General features: G+C 43.6%; 1 protein-coding gene across 3 annotated transcripts in view; it reads right to left on the bottom strand.

The window, feature by feature from the left end:
• nags (N-acetylglutamate synthase) overlaps positions 1 to 22,284 on the bottom strand; it is a 50,000-nt gene that overhangs the window by 6,259 nt on the left and 21,457 nt on the right. Inside the window, exons 5-8 of one of the 3 annotated variants that reach the window (XR_005941324.1) lie at positions 13,646 to 13,817; positions 12,223 to 12,405; positions 8,432 to 8,513; positions 7,034 to 7,157 (exon numbers count right to left, since the gene is read on the bottom strand). Coding sequence is in view for 2 of the 3 variants with exons in the window: in XM_041173805.1 (XP_041029739.1) it covers positions 6,980 to 7,157; positions 12,223 to 12,405; positions 13,646 to 13,817 (533 nt within the window). In the remaining variant the exon portion in view is untranslated. Of the gene's footprint in view, positions 1 to 6,296; positions 7,158 to 8,431; positions 8,514 to 12,222; positions 12,406 to 13,645; positions 13,818 to 22,284 lie in introns of those variants that run through there. The other 2 variants (XM_041173805.1, XM_041173806.1) reach the window with 2 other exon arrangements.

Below are 22,284 nucleotides of genomic sequence, written 5' to 3'. Positions count from 1 at the left end.
ACAGACTGCTCACAGATATCATGCATCTTGCATTGAGGACATTTCTCTCAGTTAATGGTTTGTGTCACACCCCTTTCCAGATACAAATATCTCAAATGATTATCAACATATTGTTGGCTAAATTGGATAGCCCCCAAAAATTAGTGCGGGGAATGCGAAGCACGATTAACCCTTGCCTGAGGCAGGACACCAACTGTTGCCTGCTCATTTGAATAGAAAGGATAGCCCTTGTCACCCAGACATCAGCTTTTGGTCTGCCCTGGTGGCTGTTATGCAGCGGACTGCTGCAGAATGAAATGTGTCATGACCGCTGCCAGACACTGAACTGCGTGATACACTGCCTATGATGGATGTTAAGAGAAAGGAATCCCTTTTTGATCCAGGGTGATGCTGACATACAGAACCCATAATGTGATATGCATATGGTCAATGGCACCTTGCACCATGGGGAAGCCGAGCAATCCCAGCAAAGCTGAGTACTCGCTCTGCTTGCTTGTCGATAGCAAAAGAAAGTGAAATATGGTTAGCTCTAAGTAGACAGACACAGTGATCTCCCTTATGCAACAGCGGATGGCAAACTGAGAGATGTTGCAAATATCTCCAACTCCAGCCTGGAAGGCGTCAGGCACATAATCGTTTGTCGCCATTGTCCCTTTAAAAGCCACAAACAGTGTGGTCCATGCCCTGTTCTGAGGTTGCAGTTGTGACTGCAGGAGATGACAGCTTTTATTGAGGACATACTACACCTAATCCTCACCAACCTGCCTGCCACAGACGCATCTGTCCATGACTGTATCGGTGAGTGAGCACTGCACAGTCATTGTGGGGACGAAGTCCAACTTCACATTGACAATACGCTCCATCATGTTGTGTGGCACTTCCACCGTGCTAAATGAGATAGATTTTGAACAGGTCTAGCAGCGCAAGACTGGGCAACCATGAGGTGCTGTGAGCCATCAGCAGCAGCAGAACTGTACTCAATCATAATCCGTAATCTCATGGCCCAGCATATCCCCCACACTACCATTACCACCAAGCCAGGGGATCAACCCAGGTTTAATGAAGAATGCAGCAGAGCATGCCAGAAGTAACACCAGGCATATCTAAAAATGAGGGATCAACCTGGTGAAGCTACAACATAGGACTACTTGCATGCCAAACAACATAAGCAACAAGTGATAGACAGAGCTAAGCGATTCCACAACCAACAAATCAGATCTAAGCTCTGCAGTCCTGCCATATCCAGCCATGAATGGTGATGGACAATTAAACAACTCACTGGAGGAGGAGGCTGCACAAATATCTCTATTCTCAATGATCGGCGGAGCCCAGCACATCAGTGCAAAAGATAAGGCTGAAGCATTTCAACCAGAAATGCTGTGGATGATCCATCTCAGCCTATTCCAGAGGTCCCCAGCATCACAAATGCCAGTCTTCAGCCATTTTGATTCACTCCCACTGAATACTGCAAAGGCTAGGAGCACTGACATTATTCTGGTAATATTGTGCTCCAGAACTTGCTGCAGACCTAGCCAAGCTGTTCCAGTACAGCTATAACACTGGCATCTACCCAACAATGTGGAAAATTGCCCAGGTATGTCCTGTACACAAAAAGCAGGACAAATCCAACCCAGCCAATTACCACCCCATCAGTCTACCCTCCATCATCAGTAATGGAAGGGGTCATCAACAGTACTATCAAACAGCATTTGCTTAGCAATAACCTGCTCACTGACGCTCACTTTGGGTTCCACCAGGGCCACTCAGCTCCTGACCTCATTACAGCCTTGGTTCAAACATGGACGAAAAGGCTGAGGTGGGGTGAGCGTGACATTTGGGCCACATTTGTCCGAGTGTGGCATCAAGGAGCCTTAGCAAAACGGGAGTCAATGAGAATCAGGGGGAAAACTCTCTGCTCGTTGGAGTCATACCTAGCAGAAAGGAAGGTGGCTGTTGTTGGAAGTCAGTCATCTCAACTCCAGGACATCACTGCAGGAGATCCTCAGGGTAGTGTCCTCTGCCCAACCATCTTCAGTTGCTTCATCAATGACCTACCTTCCATCATAAGGTCAGGAATGCGGATGTTCGCTGATGATTGCACAATGTTCAGCACCATTCAGGACTCCTCAGATACTGAAGCAGTCCATGTCCAAATGCAGCAGCACTTGGACAACATCCAGGCCTGGGCTGACAAGTGTCAAGTAACATTCACGCCACATAAGTGCCAGGCAATGACAAGCTCCAACAAGAGAGAATCTAGTCATTGCCCCTTGACATTCAATGGCATTACCATCACTGAATCCCCCACTATCAATATCCTGGGTGTTACCATTGACCAAAAACTGAACTGGACTAGTCACATAAATACTGTGGCTAAAAGAACAGGTCAGAGGCTAGGAATCCTGGTGGTGAGTAACTCACCTCCTGACTCCCCAAAGCCACCATCTAAAAGGCACAAGTCAGGAGTGTGATGGAATACTCTCCCCTTGCCTGGAGTGCAGCTCCAGCAACACTCAAGAAACTTGACACCATCCAGGACAAGACAGCCTGCTTGATTGGCACCCCATCTACAAACATTCACTCCCTTTACTACCGACGCACAGTGGCAGCAGTGTGTACCATCTACAGGATGTACTGCAGAAACACACCAAGGATCCTTAGACACCTTCCAAACCCACGGCCACTACCATCTAGAAGGACAAGGTCAGCAGATACATGGGGACACCATCACCTGGAAGTTCCCCTCCAAACCACTCACCATCCTGACTTGAAATATATCACCATTCCTTCACTGTTGCTGTGTCAAAATCCTGGGGCTTCCTCCCTAACAGCACTGTGGGCATACTTACATCACATGGACTGCAGCAGTTCAAGAAGGCAACACATCACCACCTACTCAAGGGCAATTAGGGCTGAGCAATAAATTCTGGCCTAGCCAGCGAAGCCCACATCCCTTGAATGAATAAAAAAAAAATTCTGAGACAGCTATCTCACAAGTTGTTCCTCACAAAGGATCAGGTAGGAGAATTGCTTGCTGAACACCCAGGGCAGCTGTGGCCTCATGCTGAGAACCCTAATCCTCCTCCCACTTCCAGCAGCATGTCCTGCTGTGTGTGACCCTGTTCGTTTTCCTAGTCATGCTGTATTCCAAGGAGAATGCCTGCTATTGCACCTTTTTCCAGGAACAAAAGACTTGAAGTGAGCAAAACGTCCTTCAACACTGGCCACATCACTCCCTGTCAACATTTGTAACTTGAAGTAACTTTAGAAAGTGCCAAATGATTGTGAAATCATAGCAACAGCCAGAAGCGTTCAACCAGCAGGTAGCCTGTAAATTGTGGATGATTCATTTAAGTCGTGTTGGGGAGAGTTCCTTCTTGCTGCTGCATGAGTGTTCAGTTGTATGAGGTTAAGAGAGGATGTTGGCTGCAGTGTTGAGCACCACTGGCATTAAGTCAATGTCACAATCTACCTGCTTTGCATTTCCCCATGGATATTCACTGCCTGCATCAACATAGCATCTGTCATGATTGCCTCCTCAGTAGTGTGTGTTTGTCATCTTGGAGCTTGGGGGTCAGGTGTAGCACCCAAAAATTGACACCAAGGAGCCCAGCTTCTCACCCATAATGTTTCCGACTGTTTTTAGAAAGAGCGAAGAAAATAAGTTGTTCTCTTGGGAAGAGGACACTTCTCTTGACCATGCCAGAGACCTCTCACAAGCTGCCATCTTTATGTTTGCGATCTTTGGAGCAGGCAGGATCATGCCAATGCCTACCACCGCCTACTTGGCAACTTGAAGGAGCAGCAAAATGAGATGCTGCCAACCTCTCGATCAAAGTCAGTTGTGTGTTTCAAACATAAAACAAAATAAGTGGATCAGGTGGGATCTGCCAGTTAACTACCCTGGCATGTCTCAGAGGTCCTCCCCAACACCATCTTCATTAAGACTACAAGAGAAAACTAAAGTGTTTGTGGTGCTTTTCATAACTTCACACCACCACAAATAATCTAACTTCAGTTGTCTCCGCAGAATAATCTGTAAAGATTTCCAATCAGAATGGTATTCAACCAATTTTTAATTGCTCCAATCTCAGCCTGCAATCTTGACAATGCCTTCTGGGGAAATCTCATTCCCAGATAGCTTTTGAAATTTGTGTACCTATGTTTAGATGCCAATCAGTTCTGCCAACCCTTGCAAGTTGGAGAATTGCAAATGCCTTTGTTCAAAAAAAGGTGTAAGGATAAACCCAGCAATTACAGGCCTGTCAGTTCAACTTCAGTGGTGGGAAAAAGCTTAGAAATGATAACCTGGGATAAAATTAACTGTCACTTGACCAAGTGTGGATTAATTATGGAAATCAGCAGATTTGTTAAAGGGAAATTGTGTTTAACTAAGTTGATTGAGTTGAGGTAACAGAGAAGGTTGATGAGGGTAAGAGGATTGATGTGGTGAACATGGACTTACAAAAGTCATTTATTTATCAAGTGCTACATAAAAGGCTTGTCAGCAAAGTTGAAATCCATGGAATAAAAAGAACAGTGACAGCATGGATGTGAAGTTGGCTGAGTGACAGGAAACAGAAAGTAGTGGTGAACGCTTGTTTTTCAGACTGAAGGTATTTAGTAGGGTACCCCAGAGGGACCACTGTTTTAGGACTACTGCTTTGCTTGATCTATATTAATGACCTATAATCAGATGTACAGGGTACAATTTCAAAATTTGCACAAAACATGGAAGTGCTGTGAATTGTGAGGAGGGTAGCGATAGACTTTAAGAGGGCATAGATAAGTTTTTGAATATGGCAGATGAAATGTAATGAAGAGAAATGTGAAGTGGTACATTTTGGTAGGAAGAGAGGAGAGGCAATACATAATAAATGGGACAATTCTAATGGTGGTGCAGAAGCAGAGAAACCTGAGGGTATATGTGTACAAATTGTTGCAGGTGGCAGGGCAGATTGATAACTCGGCTAAAAAGGAACACGGGGTCCAGGGCTTTATAAATAGAGACATATAGAGTCCAAAAACAAGCAAGTTAATGATGAGCCTTTATAAAACACTGGTTCAGCCTCAACTGGAGTATTGTGCCCAAACTTGAGGAAGGATGAGAAGGCAGAAAAGATTTAGGAGAATGGTTCAGGGGATCAGAGGATCCAGTTACGTGGATAGATTGGAGAAGCTGGGAGTAAGCATCTAAAGAAAGAAATTTGCAGGGCTGCAGGGAATAGGCAGGGGAGTGGGACTAGCTGAGTTAAGCAGACATGGACAGGACAAGCCAGAAGGCCTATTCCTGTGCTCTAACCAGAGGCATAGTTTATGGTTGCATTCTATGTATACTATATAGGGTATAGTACATTCAATGATTGCCTTTCAGGAACTGATAACAGGGTCTTTACATTCAACAGTTCTAAAATAAATCAATCAGGTCAATAGCACAGTTGCAAGTTATACTGACTCTCTTGAACAACAGATGTAGACCTCTAATTAGATGCTAAGCTTTTAGCTGTTTCTTTGTGATCTACATTTAGAAGTGATATAATCTTGTAACTCCCACACTGCTCATCACAATATTTTTTAATTCATTCATAGAATTTAGGCATTGCTGGCAAGGCCAGCATTTATTGGCCATTCCTAACTGTCCTTAACAGAGTGCCTTGCTTGGCCGTTTCAGTGGGCAGTTAAGAATCAACCGCAAGCATGACCATGACCTTCCCATTGCTTGCTATTTCAACACACCGCCCTGCTCTCATGTCCACATGTCCGTCCTTGGCCTGCTGCAAGGTTCCAGTGAAGCTCAGCACAAATTGGAGGAACAGCACCTCATCTTCCGATTAGGCACCTTACAGCCTTCCGGACTTAACATTGAGTTCAACAACTTCAGATCATGAACTCTCTCCACCATCCCCCACCCCCTTTCCGATCCCCCTTTTTCCAATAATTTATATATTTTGTAATATATTTTTCTTTTCCCACCTATTTCTATTATTATTTTTAAAGTTATTTTCATCCATTGTTTCATTTCCACCTTTTAGCCTATTTCGATCCCTTCCCCCTACCCCACCCCCCCCAGGGCTATCTGTCACTTACTCGTCCTGCTTTCTACCCTCAATGTCACCATTTGTCTACGACATCTTTGGCAATCTCTTCTTTGCCTCCACCTATCACTGGCCCTCTATCCAGCTCTCCACGCCCTTCAAACAGCTTGTATTTCACCTCATTTCTATTTTTCTTTAGTTCTGACGAAGAGTCATACGGACTCAAAACATTAACTGTCTTCCTCTCCGTAGATGCTGTCAGACCTGCAGAGTTTTTCCAGCTTGTTTAAGAATCAACCATTGCTGTGGATCTGGAGCTGCAAACAGGCTAGATTGGAAAAGGATGGCAGATTTCTTTTCTTTAAGGAAGTAGTGAATGAGATGAGCTGTTACAAAAATCTGGCAGTTACGTGGTCGACATTTCTGATACTACCTTTTTATTCCTGATTTATTTATTAATTGAATTAAATTGAATTAAAATGGTGCAATTTGAACTCATGTCTCTAGATTATTAGTCTAGGCCTCTGGATTGCAAGTCCAGTAAGAAGCCACCATGCTACCATCCCCAGGGGTAGCAGCTTCAGTTTTAATTAAAACAAACTTACTAATCCTTCAGTTATTATTCACTACAAAAGAAAACAATATCCTGTAAAAGTCAATACCCTGTGAAAAAACAAATGAAGTTGCGTTTAAAACTATCACTTTTTGGGAGCTCTGATTCACTTTGATTTTATTAGCTACAGTTTATGTAAATAGAATATTCCCTCTTCTGCCAGACTGGAATTTGAAGGTCACCAATCCCATTAGCCAACTTGAAAAAGTCAAGAAGTTCACAGCAACTGGATGTGCCAAAGGAGGAAACTTAAGGCATGTTCAACCTTAGAGCAGCAAGTTTTTGGACATTGAAGAAAAAAGGAAAACTGGCACAGTAAAAGTGACGAGATTTAGTTTTCGGTAACAGATGATGTCTGTTGATCTATAGGCTCTTTTGGTTGTATAAAAGAATCAGGTAAAATTTCAGCATGGTCCACCAGTTCATAAGAGTCACGCATGTTAGACAGGCCGTACCAAAATACTATCCACTGTCCAGTTGTAAAGCTTCCATCACATTGTTTGAAATACCTGCACAAGAGAAAACCGTGTATATTGGTTGTGAACTGAATTGCCCATGGTTGTCACAAAATGCACATCAACTCTTTAGAAAAACTAAATCAAAATGAGAACCAAATTAATGAAAACAAGAAAAAGTCAGGTTGAGCAGGTTGGGTCTACATTCATTGGAGATTATAAGAATATGATATTATTAAAATGTACAAGATTCTGAGGGGATTTGATACGTTAGATGCTGAAAGGATGTTTCCCCTTGTGGGGTAATCTAGAACTAGGGGGCACAGTTTCACAAGGGGTTGGCCCATTTAAGATGGATATGAGGTAGGGATTTGTTCCCTCAGAGGAAATTCTCTACCGCAGAGAGCACTGGAGGCTATGTCATTGAATATATTGAAGGCTGAATTACACAGGTTTTTAACTACATGGGAGTCTAGGGTTGTAGGTAACAGGCAGAAAAGTGAAGTTGAGGCCAAGATCAGATCAGCCATGATCTTACTGAATGCTGGAGCCAAATGACCTTCTCCTCCTAATTCTTATGTTCTTAGGAAAAAAGGCGAGGTTATATAATGAGAAAGAATCAGTTATTCACAACACTTCTTTCTATTTAATCATTATTATACCAGTCTGGCAATGACCAATACATTGTGCCATTTGGTAAATAAAATCCAAGACTGGGTTTTGGAATGCAAACACATTTCAATACAGGCCAGGTAAATCCCAGGTTGAATACACAGCCTCTCCTGAAGTTACTCAAGCACAGTGCTGGTAGGCCTCCCTGCAATTGGCCACAAATCGTTGAGATCATACTGAATGAGGGGAGGGGTGGGATGGCGAAATCCAACCAGACATCCAGCTTTTAGGACACTTGGCGGAAAATGCACACACAGTTGTCAGCCGAAGACAGCACTGACGAAGTTAACAATGATCAAATAGCCCATTGGCACTCACTGCCTATAGTCATAAAAAACAATGGGCAATCACTCAAGATGCCAGAGGGATTTTAGCAGTAAAGGACTGTACCTCAGGAAATAAAAAAGGGAGAAAATTGGGAGAAAAAAATGTATTGGTCCAGGTTTAATTTAACAAGCAGCGGTTCTAGATCAAGATCCCAAGAGAAAATAGGCCCTTAATCTGCCATGCCCTTTCTTTAACTGTCTGGAGTTAGGAGAATTTGGTTTTGCACATATTTGGTTACAATTTGGTTCTTTAACAGTCAAGCCGGCTTGTACGTGGCATCGACTTGCCAAAATTTCATTCAGGTGGCTCTTGCATACAAGCAGGCTTACCTCTATAAATTAGTTTCTATGTCACTCTGGCTATCCAGTTCTGTCTGTGCCACTCAGTCTCTGCTTCGGTTTGCTGGCGTGTCTGTACGTTACGCAAGTAAACATAACAGAAGATTAAGAAAAGCAGACAGAGGCAGGAAGAACAAGAGTGGCAGAAGAAAAGGAAGAAAGACATTTTCCGAAACGGAGGGCAGGGTTGGGGAATGAGGAAGGTAGCAACAAAGACGAAGGAAAACAGGATGAGTGAGGGGTAGAAAAAGCAGAAAGGCAGTGGTAGAGGAATGGGTGAATGGGAGAATTGGCAACAGAATTGTATGAATAGTACCTGTCACAGCTCAATGACTGTGTTCTGTCTGGCATGCACTGTCCTGTTTGTTGCTTGGCTTCAATGTTGTATTTAGTCTTTTTTTTACATTTGTTTATAAGCAACAAGCTGATTGCCCGCTGTTTTGCTCATGGGAGTGTAGTTAAGCATTCTTGCTTGAGCCAAAGAACAGCAGACAGTGAGCACAGAATAGCAGGGGTCAAAAGACCATGCGTAGCAGGTGGGAGTGAGGGGCAGCTGCGTGCAGGCTGAGGTGGATCTCAGTAGGAAGTGGGCAGGGAATGCAGCACAGAGCAATGGGCACTAAATTTTAAAATCAAATGATTGGGCCTTGAGGAAAAATAGAGACCTACCAATTTAATGGTAGTTTTGCAAAGAACCATGACAGCAACTGTTCTGAGAATTCTTGTTCTTCTTCCACTCAGGAAGCTGTGTTTGGGATGTATCTTTAAAAGTTTCGGGGTTGTATTATGATTAATTGTAAGACTTGCTATTCATGCAGCAAGCCAAGTCTTCCTTTGTGCAAACTGCATTCTGGTAGTTAGAATCTGTCAGAGTGAGACATATGCTCTGATACTGGTACGTTATGTGAAGTGTAGCCCACCAGTGTGCCATGCATAAAGTGGCACTGGCACACTGTGGAGATCCATTAGTTGGTTAAGCCTCTTTACTTCCTACCTGCTAGTGTTCATAATTCAAGCCTCAGATGTTTGAAGAGGGAGATGCCTCTGAATTGAAATCATCAACTGAGACATTTCTAAAACCTCCAAATATAAACTAGAGTCTTGTTAAATCATATTAATCATATAATTTGTTAATGTTGGGAAGAATATTTTTGTTCTGAAATGACTGATAAAACACGATGCCAAACCTTTTTGTTTGATCATCACTCCTGTGAAGTACCGTGGGATATTTTACTATGCTAAAGGAGCTGTTGCTGAGTGCTTCACTTGATTCCTATTCTCATTTGTTGGTTCTTGTACAGATTGCTGATCCTTGATTTTGTAACATTTATACTTTGGTATTTCTTTATTAGTCATTTTCATTCTGCCTTTCGCACTTCTGAATCGTATGGTCCTACCTTATCAGTTATTATCTGACAAGGGAATTGGGATGTGAGCCAAAATAACGACATCTGAAATCACAGAAGTTGCTAGACACAAGGACTGGGTTTTTGCAAACTCTCCATGACTCTGTGGACCTTTAAAAATGGCAGGCAGAATCTGAATGTGGAAGTCCCACCCCTATTTCTGACAGGTTCCATTTTTGCTGGAAGGCGATGTTGGTGGTGGGGAGAGGGGGGCGGTGTGACACACACGAGGGAAACCCAAACTCAAACAGACCTCACTTTCGCTGTAGCAAGAACCTTAACCCTCAATGTGGGAGTCGCAAATTTTTAAAGTAGATGTAAATGCTCATGAAGTGCAGATAAAGTCTATAGAACTGTCATGATGTGAACTTATTTAAATCCCTAGCCCTTTAAAAATTAAAGGAACTGCTGGCTTGTGTCAGCGAAAGGTGAAAAAAATGCAAGCTGAGTGAGAGTAAAGAAAATCTGTTTGAGTAGTTACAATAACTGTTTGTTGGCATTTCCGCAAGGGCTATCATTATGTCATTATTAATGTTTGGCTGATTTCCACAACCTACATTCCACAACCTAGGTTCACAGTTTGACAACTCAAAGAGGTTGTTAAAGGATTAGCTGTCTTTTGATGTGGGGTTACAAATACAAGTCTGTTTGTTTTTATAAGGGATTAAGTAGTGAGGGGATCTATAAGTTTTGAATGGGCTTTCATGAACAGGAGTAGTGAAAGCTGTATTAGATATTTAGACCTTTGTGTTATTTCATCTCAACAACGGCTCCTGAGGTCTGCCCATGGTGGATACTGGTTGAGTTGGCATGGAGGGTGTAAGGACAAAGGGTGGTGGGTGGGAGGCATGGGTTGGCATGGGGAAAAGGAGGTAGCATGGAGAGTATGTGTGGGGGGGTGATGGGGTGTGAGGAGTGAGGGCTTGAGGGGCCTAAAATTTAAGGAAACAATGGACGCGGTCCCAGGTAACCGAGGTGGTACACTCAGCACCCCTGTGGCTGTCTCCGATCTGCGTTCAGGGGCAGCAGGCTCAACTCCATCTCACACCCACCCTCCCAAAGAGGAAATCTGGTCTGATGAGGTACTTTTTGCTGTGGCAAATTTCCCAACTCACCCGCTACCCACCTAGAGAGAGAAATCTCGGCCCAAGGTTACGAAACATACAGATTTATTGTTCCAGTCGGGCTTCAAGCAATCATCCACACAATGAAATTTAGTTCTTTGTTAGACATGGACAAGGCCACAAGGTGTGATTTACATGTGAAGACATAGCTTGTTAAATAAGTTATTAATTGCTTCCAGATCATAAATGTAGAATTGCATTTACATAGCACTTTTAAACTAGAAAAACATCCCAGGTGTGTCATAGGCATCTTAAAAAAAAAGGATGCTGAACCAAGGATGAAGGTATTAGGAGACGTGACCAGAAGCTTGGGACAAGAGGTGGATCTTAATGAAGTTCTTAATTAAGGTGAAGATGAAGATAGAATGGAGGGATTTAGACAGGGAATTCCAGAACTCAGTAACAAGGCAGCTGAAGGCATGACCATCAATATGGAGCAAAGAAGGGTGCAGAGACATCTGTTGCAATTGTGAAACTTTAACTAAATTATTGAAAAGTTCCATTTTGCCACAAGACGTGTTGGTTTGTTAGAGAAACCGTATCCAGGTATTAGTGATTCTTGAGAAAGATACCTTTTGCAGTAGAGTCAAACTCAAAACTATGGTTTGGGGTAGAGGTCCAGGATTAGATCTGTTTCACCATTACTATTTCAAATGAACGTATGAAGAATTAAGAAAATTTATTGCATTGAAACTGGTGAAGGTGACTATTATTTATTCCTTCGCTGTGTAATTGAATTTTTTTTAGATTTTATTGCACTGTAGAGGATCCTTCAGGAAGAGGGCTTGTGTTTCTTTTAAGCACATATAAGGAAGGGAAACCACCTCATGTATTCTTTTCCCTAATCATTGAAGTTGCAAACAGGAGGCTGTTATGAGCAACTGAAGATGGAAGTGCAGGACTGCAAGGAGTGGAAAAATGACCAGAAGACCTGGCCTTGGACAGGTCACCCTTGCTACAAACGGAGTCACCTGATGATGAAATCTAGACCATATGTCTATGCTTGATTGTTCTGTATTGAGCATCAGGACTTGAGCACTAATAACCCTGTTCTACAACTTTGTGTAGCAGTTGTGTTCCATAAATGGACACAATCCCTGTCTAAGCACTATATTATGTAACTGTCTAATGGTTCTTTGAACATCCCTATGAATATCCTGCAACCTCAGCCTGAAATGTAAACTTCGTAGATGATAATGAATTATTTAAAGGAAATACAGTTGATAAATGGTAAATTTAGAAAGTAATGTACCACGGATTGATTCTGTTTGTTGCCCTTGATCTCCAGAACAGCGCGTCAAAATCCTGCCGGATACATTCCCATAGCATCAAGCTGGTACCTTGGCCACGTTTATTTGTGCTTACAACAAATTTGTCAAGGTACGGCATCCCATTCAGGACAGGCTCTCTGGTGATAATTGCAGCAGCACTGTATCTGTGGCAACACATAAGAAAATAGTTGCTGTGACTGCTCAAACCATTAATTATCAAAAGAAATCATGTTGCATGCTACAGCAATTCAGTCACTATTTTCTCCATAAGAACATAATATAAGAACATAAGAAATAGGAACAGTAGAAGTTCTTGTGGCCTGTTAAGCCTGCTCCAACATTCAGTACGATCATGGCTGATCTTTGGCTTCAACTCCTCTTTCCTGTCTGCTCCCTATATCCCTTGATTCCCCGAGGGACCAAAAATCTGTCTATCTCAGCCTTAAATATAATTAATGATGGAACATCCACAACATCTGAGACTGGGAATTCCAAAGATTTACAACCCTTTGAGTGAAGAAATTTCTCCTCATCTCAGTTGACCCCTTATCTGAGAAATATGTAATCTATATAATCCCTGACGTACTCATAAACACCTTGCACAGAAAATGTGTCTCATTATGTCCAAACACACTGAGCAATTGTGTTCCAGCTATAGAGAGGACCATAGCCCTGCTTCACTCATGTCTTCATGGGGTTAACCTGACCTGCTTTACAAAACTGTCGGATTTAGCAACAACTTTAATGTTTAGCTTTGCATGGTACAACTAATTTTTCATCCGGCTTTCTCCCCATCTAAGTTACGCAATATCACATGAGGGTCTGGAGAGAAGAGACATCCGTTAATTTTGTGAAGTAGGAAGAACCAAATGCATTGCATCCACAAGGTCGGACTTTACTGTGTGCTGAGTGATTCAATCTCCAGTTAGGGTGACAAAAAGACCATCAAATTGGCCTGAGTGCCCCTGGGCTGGGGAGGGAGGTTGAATTGGTAGGAAAGAAATTAGGATTCCTATTTCTGATCACTTGTTGGAAATTATACATACGCAGACATCAGGTGAGGATGAGCTTGGGCTCAGCTGCAGTATCACACATAGTTGGATAGCTTGCTGCCTGAGCTGAGGACATGTTTTAAGATTAACAATCTTCAGAAGAGGTAAAAGAAATTCCCATTCTTCCTGTTTGGGGTGGATTGTAACCTGAATTTCACTGAGATCTCTTAAGTGCACCTTCATTCCGCCTACACCATGAGCTTGTGTCATTTTCCAGGTATCTTGAAGTCAAATGAAAGCAGGTGTGATCCTTAGGAACTATTTAACTGTTGATATTAGGGAATGTATTACAAAATGAAAATGATAGATTATTAAATCCCAACAGTAATTAAACACAAATGAACAGGCTTACCCTTCAGACAAATAAATAGAATGTAGCCTGGGATTCAGCACTGAAATGTAGTCCTTGCATAGATCTTTTCCGAAAGATTTATTTATTAGTGATATTAGACGGGTTGTGTCTATTGCATCGAGACTTGTGTATTTGCGGATGGGTTCAGCATTTTTGAATAGTGTTCCAGCTCCTGTAATAAATTCAAAATGAATATTCACAATCATCATCTCTAATCTGTCAGAGGGGTGGTATCGCCATCATTTTCTCACCTTATGAAAGCGATATATTTCTTGTTAAGTTACACTACCTCAGGTAGAAGGCAGTTTCTGTAGCTTACCCAAATAGCCACTATTCATAATCCAAGCCCCATACTGTCCTTCAACCCATACTGTTTTCAAAGGAAAACAGAATTACCTGGAAAAACTCAGCAGGTCTGGCAGCATCAGTGGAGCAGAAAAGAGTTGACGTTTCGAGTCCTCATGATCCTTCAAAGGAAGTTGCTGAACAGCAATCAAATAAAAACTCTGGCCAATTTCCCCACCCCCTCAGGGAACTAGCATTCCTACCCAGTTAAAATCAGCTATTTTAGGACAGACTGTGGATTAAATGTGGGCTTTTACTGAATAAACTTGTAAGCCATATAGAGAAGGTTGAGAAAGCATCTTGATAAGCCTGTAACTCATTTGTATTTGTATTTCTAGTTCAGTGGTTTATCCTGTTTGAGTCGTATGGGCCTGCAAATTTGGAGAGGGCTATTCTTAGTGCTGTTGTCTGATTGGTGGATCAGTCAGACCACCAAGATCTTGTTACCACGAGAAACTGAGATGCACGCAATTCAGTAGGAACTTGAACTTAAGTTTTGTGTATTTTCCCTGAGGCACCATGAGCAGAACTTTGCCCTTGGCAGGGGTGATCAGGATGGATTTTTTTGGGGGGGGGGGGGGGGGGGGGGGGGGGGTTGGCGGGTGGTGGGGGGGGGGGGGGGGTGGGTGGAGAGGAGTGCGAATGGACACGGAGCTGCCTCAGGGGGATGAATCGCTGTTTAAAAAGACTGATGCACAAAATAAAAATGTCATAAAATATGTCCCCAGGGACATGTTTTTAATTCAAGTGTTAAATTTTATTTTATTTTTATTTGCTTGAGGAAACCTCATCCCACCGATGGATGAGATTTCCTAAAAAATGCAAAGGTCGCTTGGTCTTTTCGCCAGCCTGTCAACCATTAGGTTGAACGGGCAGTGGAAAATTCAGGACAATTATTAACTTAATGGACTTAATAGGCCTTTTAATTGTCGGCGGGCGCGCTGTTGACGTCAACGCACTTTTTCACGCTCGGGTGTGCCAGGCGCACGCTTGCACGCCCAGAGAAAAATTCTGCCTCGTAATTCAAACCAGTGCAGCCCAGAGACCAGAAGCTTGGAATGTCCTGATCTAGTTAGGCTTAGAATCAATTCTGTTGGTCGATACCTATCAGCTGGTTTAGGATCTAGGCAAAAGACCCATTATATACACTGAACTCTATCTTCAGTTGGATTTGAGAATCAGCTTTCATCTTAAATGATTTCCCTTCAAGAGGGCACATATCCATATTGTGACTGACATTAGGGAGTACATTGCTGTCATTATTGGTTTGTTGGGTTGTCATTATCCATGGTGTGTACTGCTTTGACAGCATTAAGCAGTATCGTGGAAGTTACCAAGATGTCTTTATTAACATTACTGAACTATGTATATATTTACAGTCGAGGATACAGGTATGGAGAGGACTCTGTTGCATGTCCTTACATGTTGCTACCAAGCTCTACACTGCTGAACTTACATCACCAGTGGGCGGTACTGTACTCAATCCCAGGTTAACCCTTAATGTACTGCATCCTTCTATTGCAGAATCAGTTCGGTAATCAAACTAATTAGGATGAGAGTAAGAATTTTAACTGGAACTGTTAATCTCAATTTTAATACAATATGGATTTGAACAAGGCATATCATCTGAATAGATATTTTTTATCCTTTTTAAGGATAAAGTTGCCAAATGTCTTGCAAATAAAAGTGATGGTGACTATCTTATGCCATTTTATATCCTTGGTAAGATTCCATGGAACATGCATCTCAGACCAGTGACATCCCAATTCTTCATAAAACCTGAACTGGCAAGTATATTCTTTTTTTAAAAGAAAAAAACCTGTTGCGGTCAAACGAGGAGAGGACAAAGAGGGGAGCCATTTGACCTTTCCTTACTTGGTTGTAACACAGGGGTCTCCTGGCTGACCTCCCATCTTTCTCTACATCTGCACCTTAAGCTCGTACAAAAATCTCCTGTCAGTGTTTTAATTTACATCAAATCCTGTTAATCCATCAACCCTGTGCTCGCTGACCTGTATTGGCTCCTGGTTCAGCAATGCTGTAATTTTTAAAATTTTCATCCCTTGTTTTCAATCCCTCTACGGCCTTGCTCCTCCCTATCTCTGTAACCTCTATTGTCTGAGATGTCTGCACTCTTCCAATTCTGGCCTCTTGCACATTCCAGATCGTAACCACCACAATTGCCATCAAAATCACCACCCTAGTATTTTCCCAGGGAAGAAAGAGAGGTTGCAGAGAATTACTCAAGAAACATACGACTAAAAAAGAGGGAGATACTTGGATTCCATGGACTAGATCTTTCGGGTAAATACAGCCAAGTGAATGAGTATCATGGGAGCGTGACCGAGTCACATAATTCAAGTCTTGCCTACTAGATCATATACTGGCCAACGTGTGTGCAAGTAATAGAATTGTCGTGTCATTATAGATATACATCTTTCCACTGCATAGAGTTAAACAGCCAAAACATTTTGTAACTATCAGCTGAAGTATCAATTCGCCAGTTACACAGGCTGAGATTGACGTTTAACCTTTTTGATCATCTGCTTCACAATTCAATTAAAAGTTGGGCGTATTTGTAGACCAGCACCAATAGTCTTTGTGTGTAGAAGCAGAATGTGAAGCAAAGCACAAATAGTTCAGAAAGCATGCAAAAATTGCTCCATGTTATATACAGAACTCTCCTTCAGTACCATTATATTAGCTGACACCTTCCAAAGATAGGCTTTAACTCTTTGATAATTAAGGAAGCTCATACTTAATTAATGTCCATCCAAGTTTAAAGCTAGCTAACAGCAATGGGCTGAAGAAGCAAACAGGCCAGGGAGTCAACACTCGTACCCTCGCTGTAACATGCAGCTCCAAATGTCTGTGGGCGGAATTTTACTTCCCTGTCACGGCAGGATCTGGGCTGTAAAATACAGCAAGCTGTTCAAAACTCCATTGACTTCGGTGGGGCCTTTAAATCCTGCTGTGGTAAAATTCCGCCCTGTGTTTCCATGGTAAAACATAATGGGCTACTAATTGCAAGAGGAGCTGAGTTAACCTTGATATTTATCTGTGGGCTTATTGAGTAAAGATATATGTAGAATGAGCCTATATCAATTCCTTACCCCAATTAGTACGTTGGGGAAAATGGGCTGAAAATAACTTTGAAAACAAGTCAGAATGATTTTATTTTTGATTACGTGTGATCTTGAAAACTAAGATAATTAGCACCCGACAAACCACGCTCAATGTGCAATAAAAATCTAGGCATAAAAGCAGAAAATGCTCCTTAACATTCCAGAACTTTCCAGATGCCAGAAATACAGCTTATAATTGGGGACATAGAGTCATGTGTAGGGCATTTTTTTTTATAGCTTGGTAGGCGATGGAAGTGATCAGTGCCAATGCTGCACAGAAGAGGTTGGCCATCAATGCAGAAAGAGGATGAATCATCTCATCCTTGCAGCCAGGGTATGGCAATCATCTCATCACTCTAAATGCACACACTCAAGCCCATCACACATTCACTGGCATCTCACTCACTGCCAGCTCAAGGGACATCACCACCGATTCTCACACACATACCCTCAACATGTTCATCTGGCCTCATTCCTTCTGTTGACTGCCTCCTCAGGCATCACCATCTTGAGGCCACTTGAACAGGTCAACATGTACCCCCACACACACCCTGGGTTACCCTCCTCACCCTGTACAGCTCTCGTCCTGCAGTCTCTTCCCTTGCCTGAGGCCACTTCTCCCCCTTGGTAATGTAAGCCCTAGCCTTGCAACCATTGAAAAGCCACCCACATATGGCTGGTCTGGTAGGTCAAAACCTGCTGTGAGCCCCCCTAAAAGTGATGTGGCGCTGTGTGTGAAGCCTGGTGCTGATGACTGCGAGTGCTGACCGAAGCAAGGTAGGCAAACAAACCTTGAAATCCCGAGCGAAGTGCAGCCTGCCAGGTGCACGTCGCTTATGTGCTGTTGTGAAACACGTTGGCATGTTTTCCCGCGGACAATCCAGACGTGGGGGACGATTCTGGTGGGCTGGCCTAATAATGTGCAGATGTATTACAGAGGTTTCTGATGTCCGATGGCGGAGAACACGGGCTGCCATCGGTTGGCCGAGTGGATGATCATCCATCATGCCATCATGAAACCGATCACGCCATATTATCTGCTCACGCCACCGAACTCACCCGACGCTGGCCGGTCAGTGTTTCTGCTTAATCTCCTCCCACCTCACTTCATCTCACCCATCAACATATCCTTCTATTTTCTTCCCCATATACCATATCTAGATTCCACTTACAGGCATTTATGCTATTCATCCCAACTACTTCATGTACCAATTCTAACCATTCTGAGTGAAGAATTGTCTCCTGAATTCTTTATTGGATTTATTTGTGACTATAATATTGAACCCCTTCATAGTTTGGAAGACCTCTATCAGCTCAGCTTTTGGTCTTCTCTTTCCTAGAGACAAAAAGAGTACCAGCCTGTTCTGTGTTTCCTGATATTTATAACCTCTCCCTTCTGCTATCGACCTTGTAAATCATTTTTTGCGCCTTCTCCAGTGCCTCTGTGTCTTTTTTCTAACATCGAGAGCAGAACTGCACATAGAACTGCAAGTGCCATTCTCTGTAAATTTAACATAACTTGTCTTCTCTTGAATTCTATTCTTCCAGAAACGAACCCCAGTGCTTGGTTTGCATTCTTATGGCTTTGTTAACATGCATAGCTCCTCCTCATGATTTGTGAATCTGTTTCTTAATCCCTTTGTACCTTTATTGCAATTAGACTATTTTTCAAGTAAATGGCATCCATATTCCTCTTATCATAAATGGACAACTTCCCACTCATCTATATTGAAATTAATTTGCTATTTACATGCCCATTCTGCAAGTTTGTTAATGTCTTGAATTTTGTTAGACCTCCTCGCCCAACTTGAAGTCATCCACAGACTTTGATATTGCATTCCTGATTCCATTGAGAAGCATAATAAGTAACGGTACAAAAACTAAATGTTAAACTTACTGCAACAGTAACACAAACTGGTCATGCATGTGGAACAGAAGACAAGATGAACATTCTAATGAAATGGATAGAGAAGGGTGGCTGCTTGCAAGCCAGTGTGAAGAACAGACCTTGAATATAGAAAGTTGCTCAGTTGCTTTGGCCTAGCCTGATTGTAGAATGCAATACAACCTGATGATGTCATTGTTGTAAAAGAGTCTACGCAGTGACTATATAATGTTCAGATCTCGTGTTTTTGCTCCATTGCCTTTCCCAAGTTGTTCCTGGGTGTGAGGTGGGCTAGTTAATGGCCTAATTGCTTTCCACTGTCTACTGTATTATGGGGACCAGGTCAGGGGTGGGTGGGAAGGCGGTGGGCTAGCCTTCCATCATATTTTACATGATTACCCCAGCCCTCGCCAAAAACATGCTGTAAAATCCAAGCCCATCTTTAAGTTATTCTAATCTTTATAGATGTGAGATATGGGCTATACAAAAAAAGATTTGAATGCATCCCACGGGAATTGTCACTGGCAAACCCCGAACACCAGATAGTCAGAGAAGCTTATAAAAGTAGCTTGATTTTGCATGAAGCCCAAGTGAGATTTCTCAACACTCTGGGTGGAATCGTCACAGATTGGCATTAAAGCATTCGTGGGCGGGGAAAACCAAGTTTTAGCTGTTGGCCGCAATGGAGGCTACTCACGCCATATCTTCCCAAACCCACTGCATTAATCACGCATTCCCGGGAAACATGCTGTTTCCATGGCAGGTAGGCTTTCATTTACCCGCCATGCCATCGCCTTGCTGCTACATTACACCAGGCGCCACATTTAAGTGCAGCCAGGCGCACACCTCAGTTCTTTCAGCCCAGGTCAGCCACACGGGAGACCAGATGGCCGTGAAAGGCAAAAAGACGACAACCCCAGGCTTAGTGAGGTGTCCCTGAAGTGCCTTTTGGATGCTGTGGAGGCCTGCCGTGATGTCCTCTACCCCCCACTTTGGCCGCAGGAGGGCCAGCTGCATCACCAATTTAGTTTGAGAGATGGTGGCAGCAGTGGTTAGCACCAATGCCCTGCAAAAGAGGACAGCCACCCAGCGCTGAAACAGGGTGAATGATCTCCTCCGTTCCACCAGGGTATGTCACTCTTTTCATTACTCTTGACTCTCACTCTATCAAATCACTCACTGCCAGTATAAGGGACATCACCATTCACTCTCTCACATGTACTGTCATTGTCATCATCCCAGCCATGGGACCACTCATCACCCACACACGCCAGACATACTTATCATCTGGTCTGGCAGGCATCTTGCTTACACTCTCTCCATCTCTATTCATACAGGACAAGCTGGTACACAACAACAGGGAGAGGTTGCAGACCGGTGGAGGAATGCCTGACATCAAGGTCCTCACGGACTTCGAAAAGTGAGTCATCTAACTGGTCGACGAGGATCTGGACCGTTCCTGTGCTGACAGTGAGGTCGGCGATTCTTAACCAAGTGAGGATCCAGTAGTGAAACATCCAACAGATAAACATGCCATGAGTGATGTGTCCTCTTTCACAGGCTGCTGCCATGCACTAATTATCTCTCCTTGCTTTCGCAGGCACATCTGGGAAACTATGAAGAAAGTCCATGACCCAGGTCCTCCAAAGGAAGTTCAGAAGAGAAATCTGCTGAAACCCTCTCTGAAGTCCCGTCACAGTGCTCACCACACCCTACACCTACGCAGAGTCACATACCTCAGTGGGACCTAGCTTTACAGTAGCCTTGGGATAACAATCTGGTGAGCACATCGCACTGTCTGATCCACAGCAGGTGGCTACAGGGACTTCCCAGGTCCAAGGTGCTCGGAGGATTGCTGGAGGGCAGAAATTTGCTGAGTCTTAATCAGATGAGAAGCGTCTGGACTCAGTCATGTCACAGTTGCTGCAAAGGCATACTCAGGAACATTAGGAAGGGATGTCCGCTGCACTCCTTATTGCAAAGCAAGTTGGAGGAATCTGTCTACCTTCAGGCCGAGGTGATAGTGCCGGCACGCCAATGCACCTAGGTCAACACTGTTAGGATAGCATCTGCCACAGAGACTTTGGTTTAGGAAGTCCATCCAGGTGACTTCAAGGGTGTCCAGCCCGTCCGAATCTCCTCTTCCTGTGACCGCAGCAGCTCCAGCTCCACAAGTCGAGGAGGGTGCCACTGTCATTCTGGCAGCAATGACAAGCACCGCCGAGGAGGGTGTCACTGCCACACAGCAGGACCCTGAAAGCAGGCCGGGGTCCTCCAGGTCTCGGCTCTCCAAAGGATGCCTGCCAGGGTCATCACAGACAGGGCAGAGCAGTCAGCAGGCTGCCTCCACCTCCACTATGGATGTCAGGGGAGCACCAACACATAATGGCAGGGTTAGGAAAGTTAAGAAGATGTAGTTGCACAGCCTGGGCACGGATATTAACCACTTGTACATAATGTTCACTACTGTAAACAAGAATGTGTCCCTACCCTTTGGATCCTTGTTCTGATGAGCAGTGTTCATGTCACTTAGATGTGAAACTTTTATGCACAAGATAAAGGCAGATGTTTCAGTCCAGGGCCTCTTCCCTGTGCTTTGTGCAGCCTTCAGACTGAAGTGATGGTCCAGCCTCACACTCCCTGGACATAGTAGGGATACCTGCACCTCGGCAGTGCTTGTCATTGCTGCCAGAAGGTTGTGGGCAGGCATCACAGAGTTCCGTCATTCTATCTGTGTGCTCTCAGCACCTTTAAGGTGGGGCTGGCTCTTCAGCATCTGTGACCAATGACACTGTCCTCCTGAAGTGGGTCAGGTGCTGAAGGAAGACAAAGGATCAGGTGATTTTAAAGATTCATGGCCGTGTCTCTATGATATGACCCTTATCACAGAGCATATCAAACTGCCCTTAGACAGACAGGAGTCAGACATTCTTAGAGGCTATGTGAAGATCTATGGAGTGTCCTCACATGTCGTCATCATCCTTCTGCAATCGAGCGGCTATTAGGGCCTCCACTGTGTCTCCATGACAAGAGCGTTCTCACAGAGGGTATTGGTGCTGCCATAAGCCACACTGGAGTCAAACATTCACAGATGAAATGTGAGGACACATGGTTACTGTTCACTGCATGTTGTCATCATCCTCCACAAATCCAGCAGCGATGAGGGCCTCCCCACGTCGGCCTCGTCTGGTCAGTGTGGGGGCCTCACTGCCATCATTATCACCTGAGGGCCTCCTCATCGTCACCACCGTCGACATCCTCCTCATCGGAGGAGATCTCCAGCT

The sequence above is a fragment of the Carcharodon carcharias genome, chromosome 23 (genome assembly GCF_017639515.1).
Source record: "Carcharodon carcharias isolate sCarCar2 chromosome 23, sCarCar2.pri, whole genome shotgun sequence".
Taxonomy (NCBI): Eukaryota; Metazoa; Chordata; class Chondrichthyes; order Lamniformes; family Lamnidae; genus Carcharodon; species Carcharodon carcharias.
The sequence above is the reverse complement of the archived record's forward strand: the minus strand, read 5'-3'. Positions and strand labels throughout refer to the sequence as shown.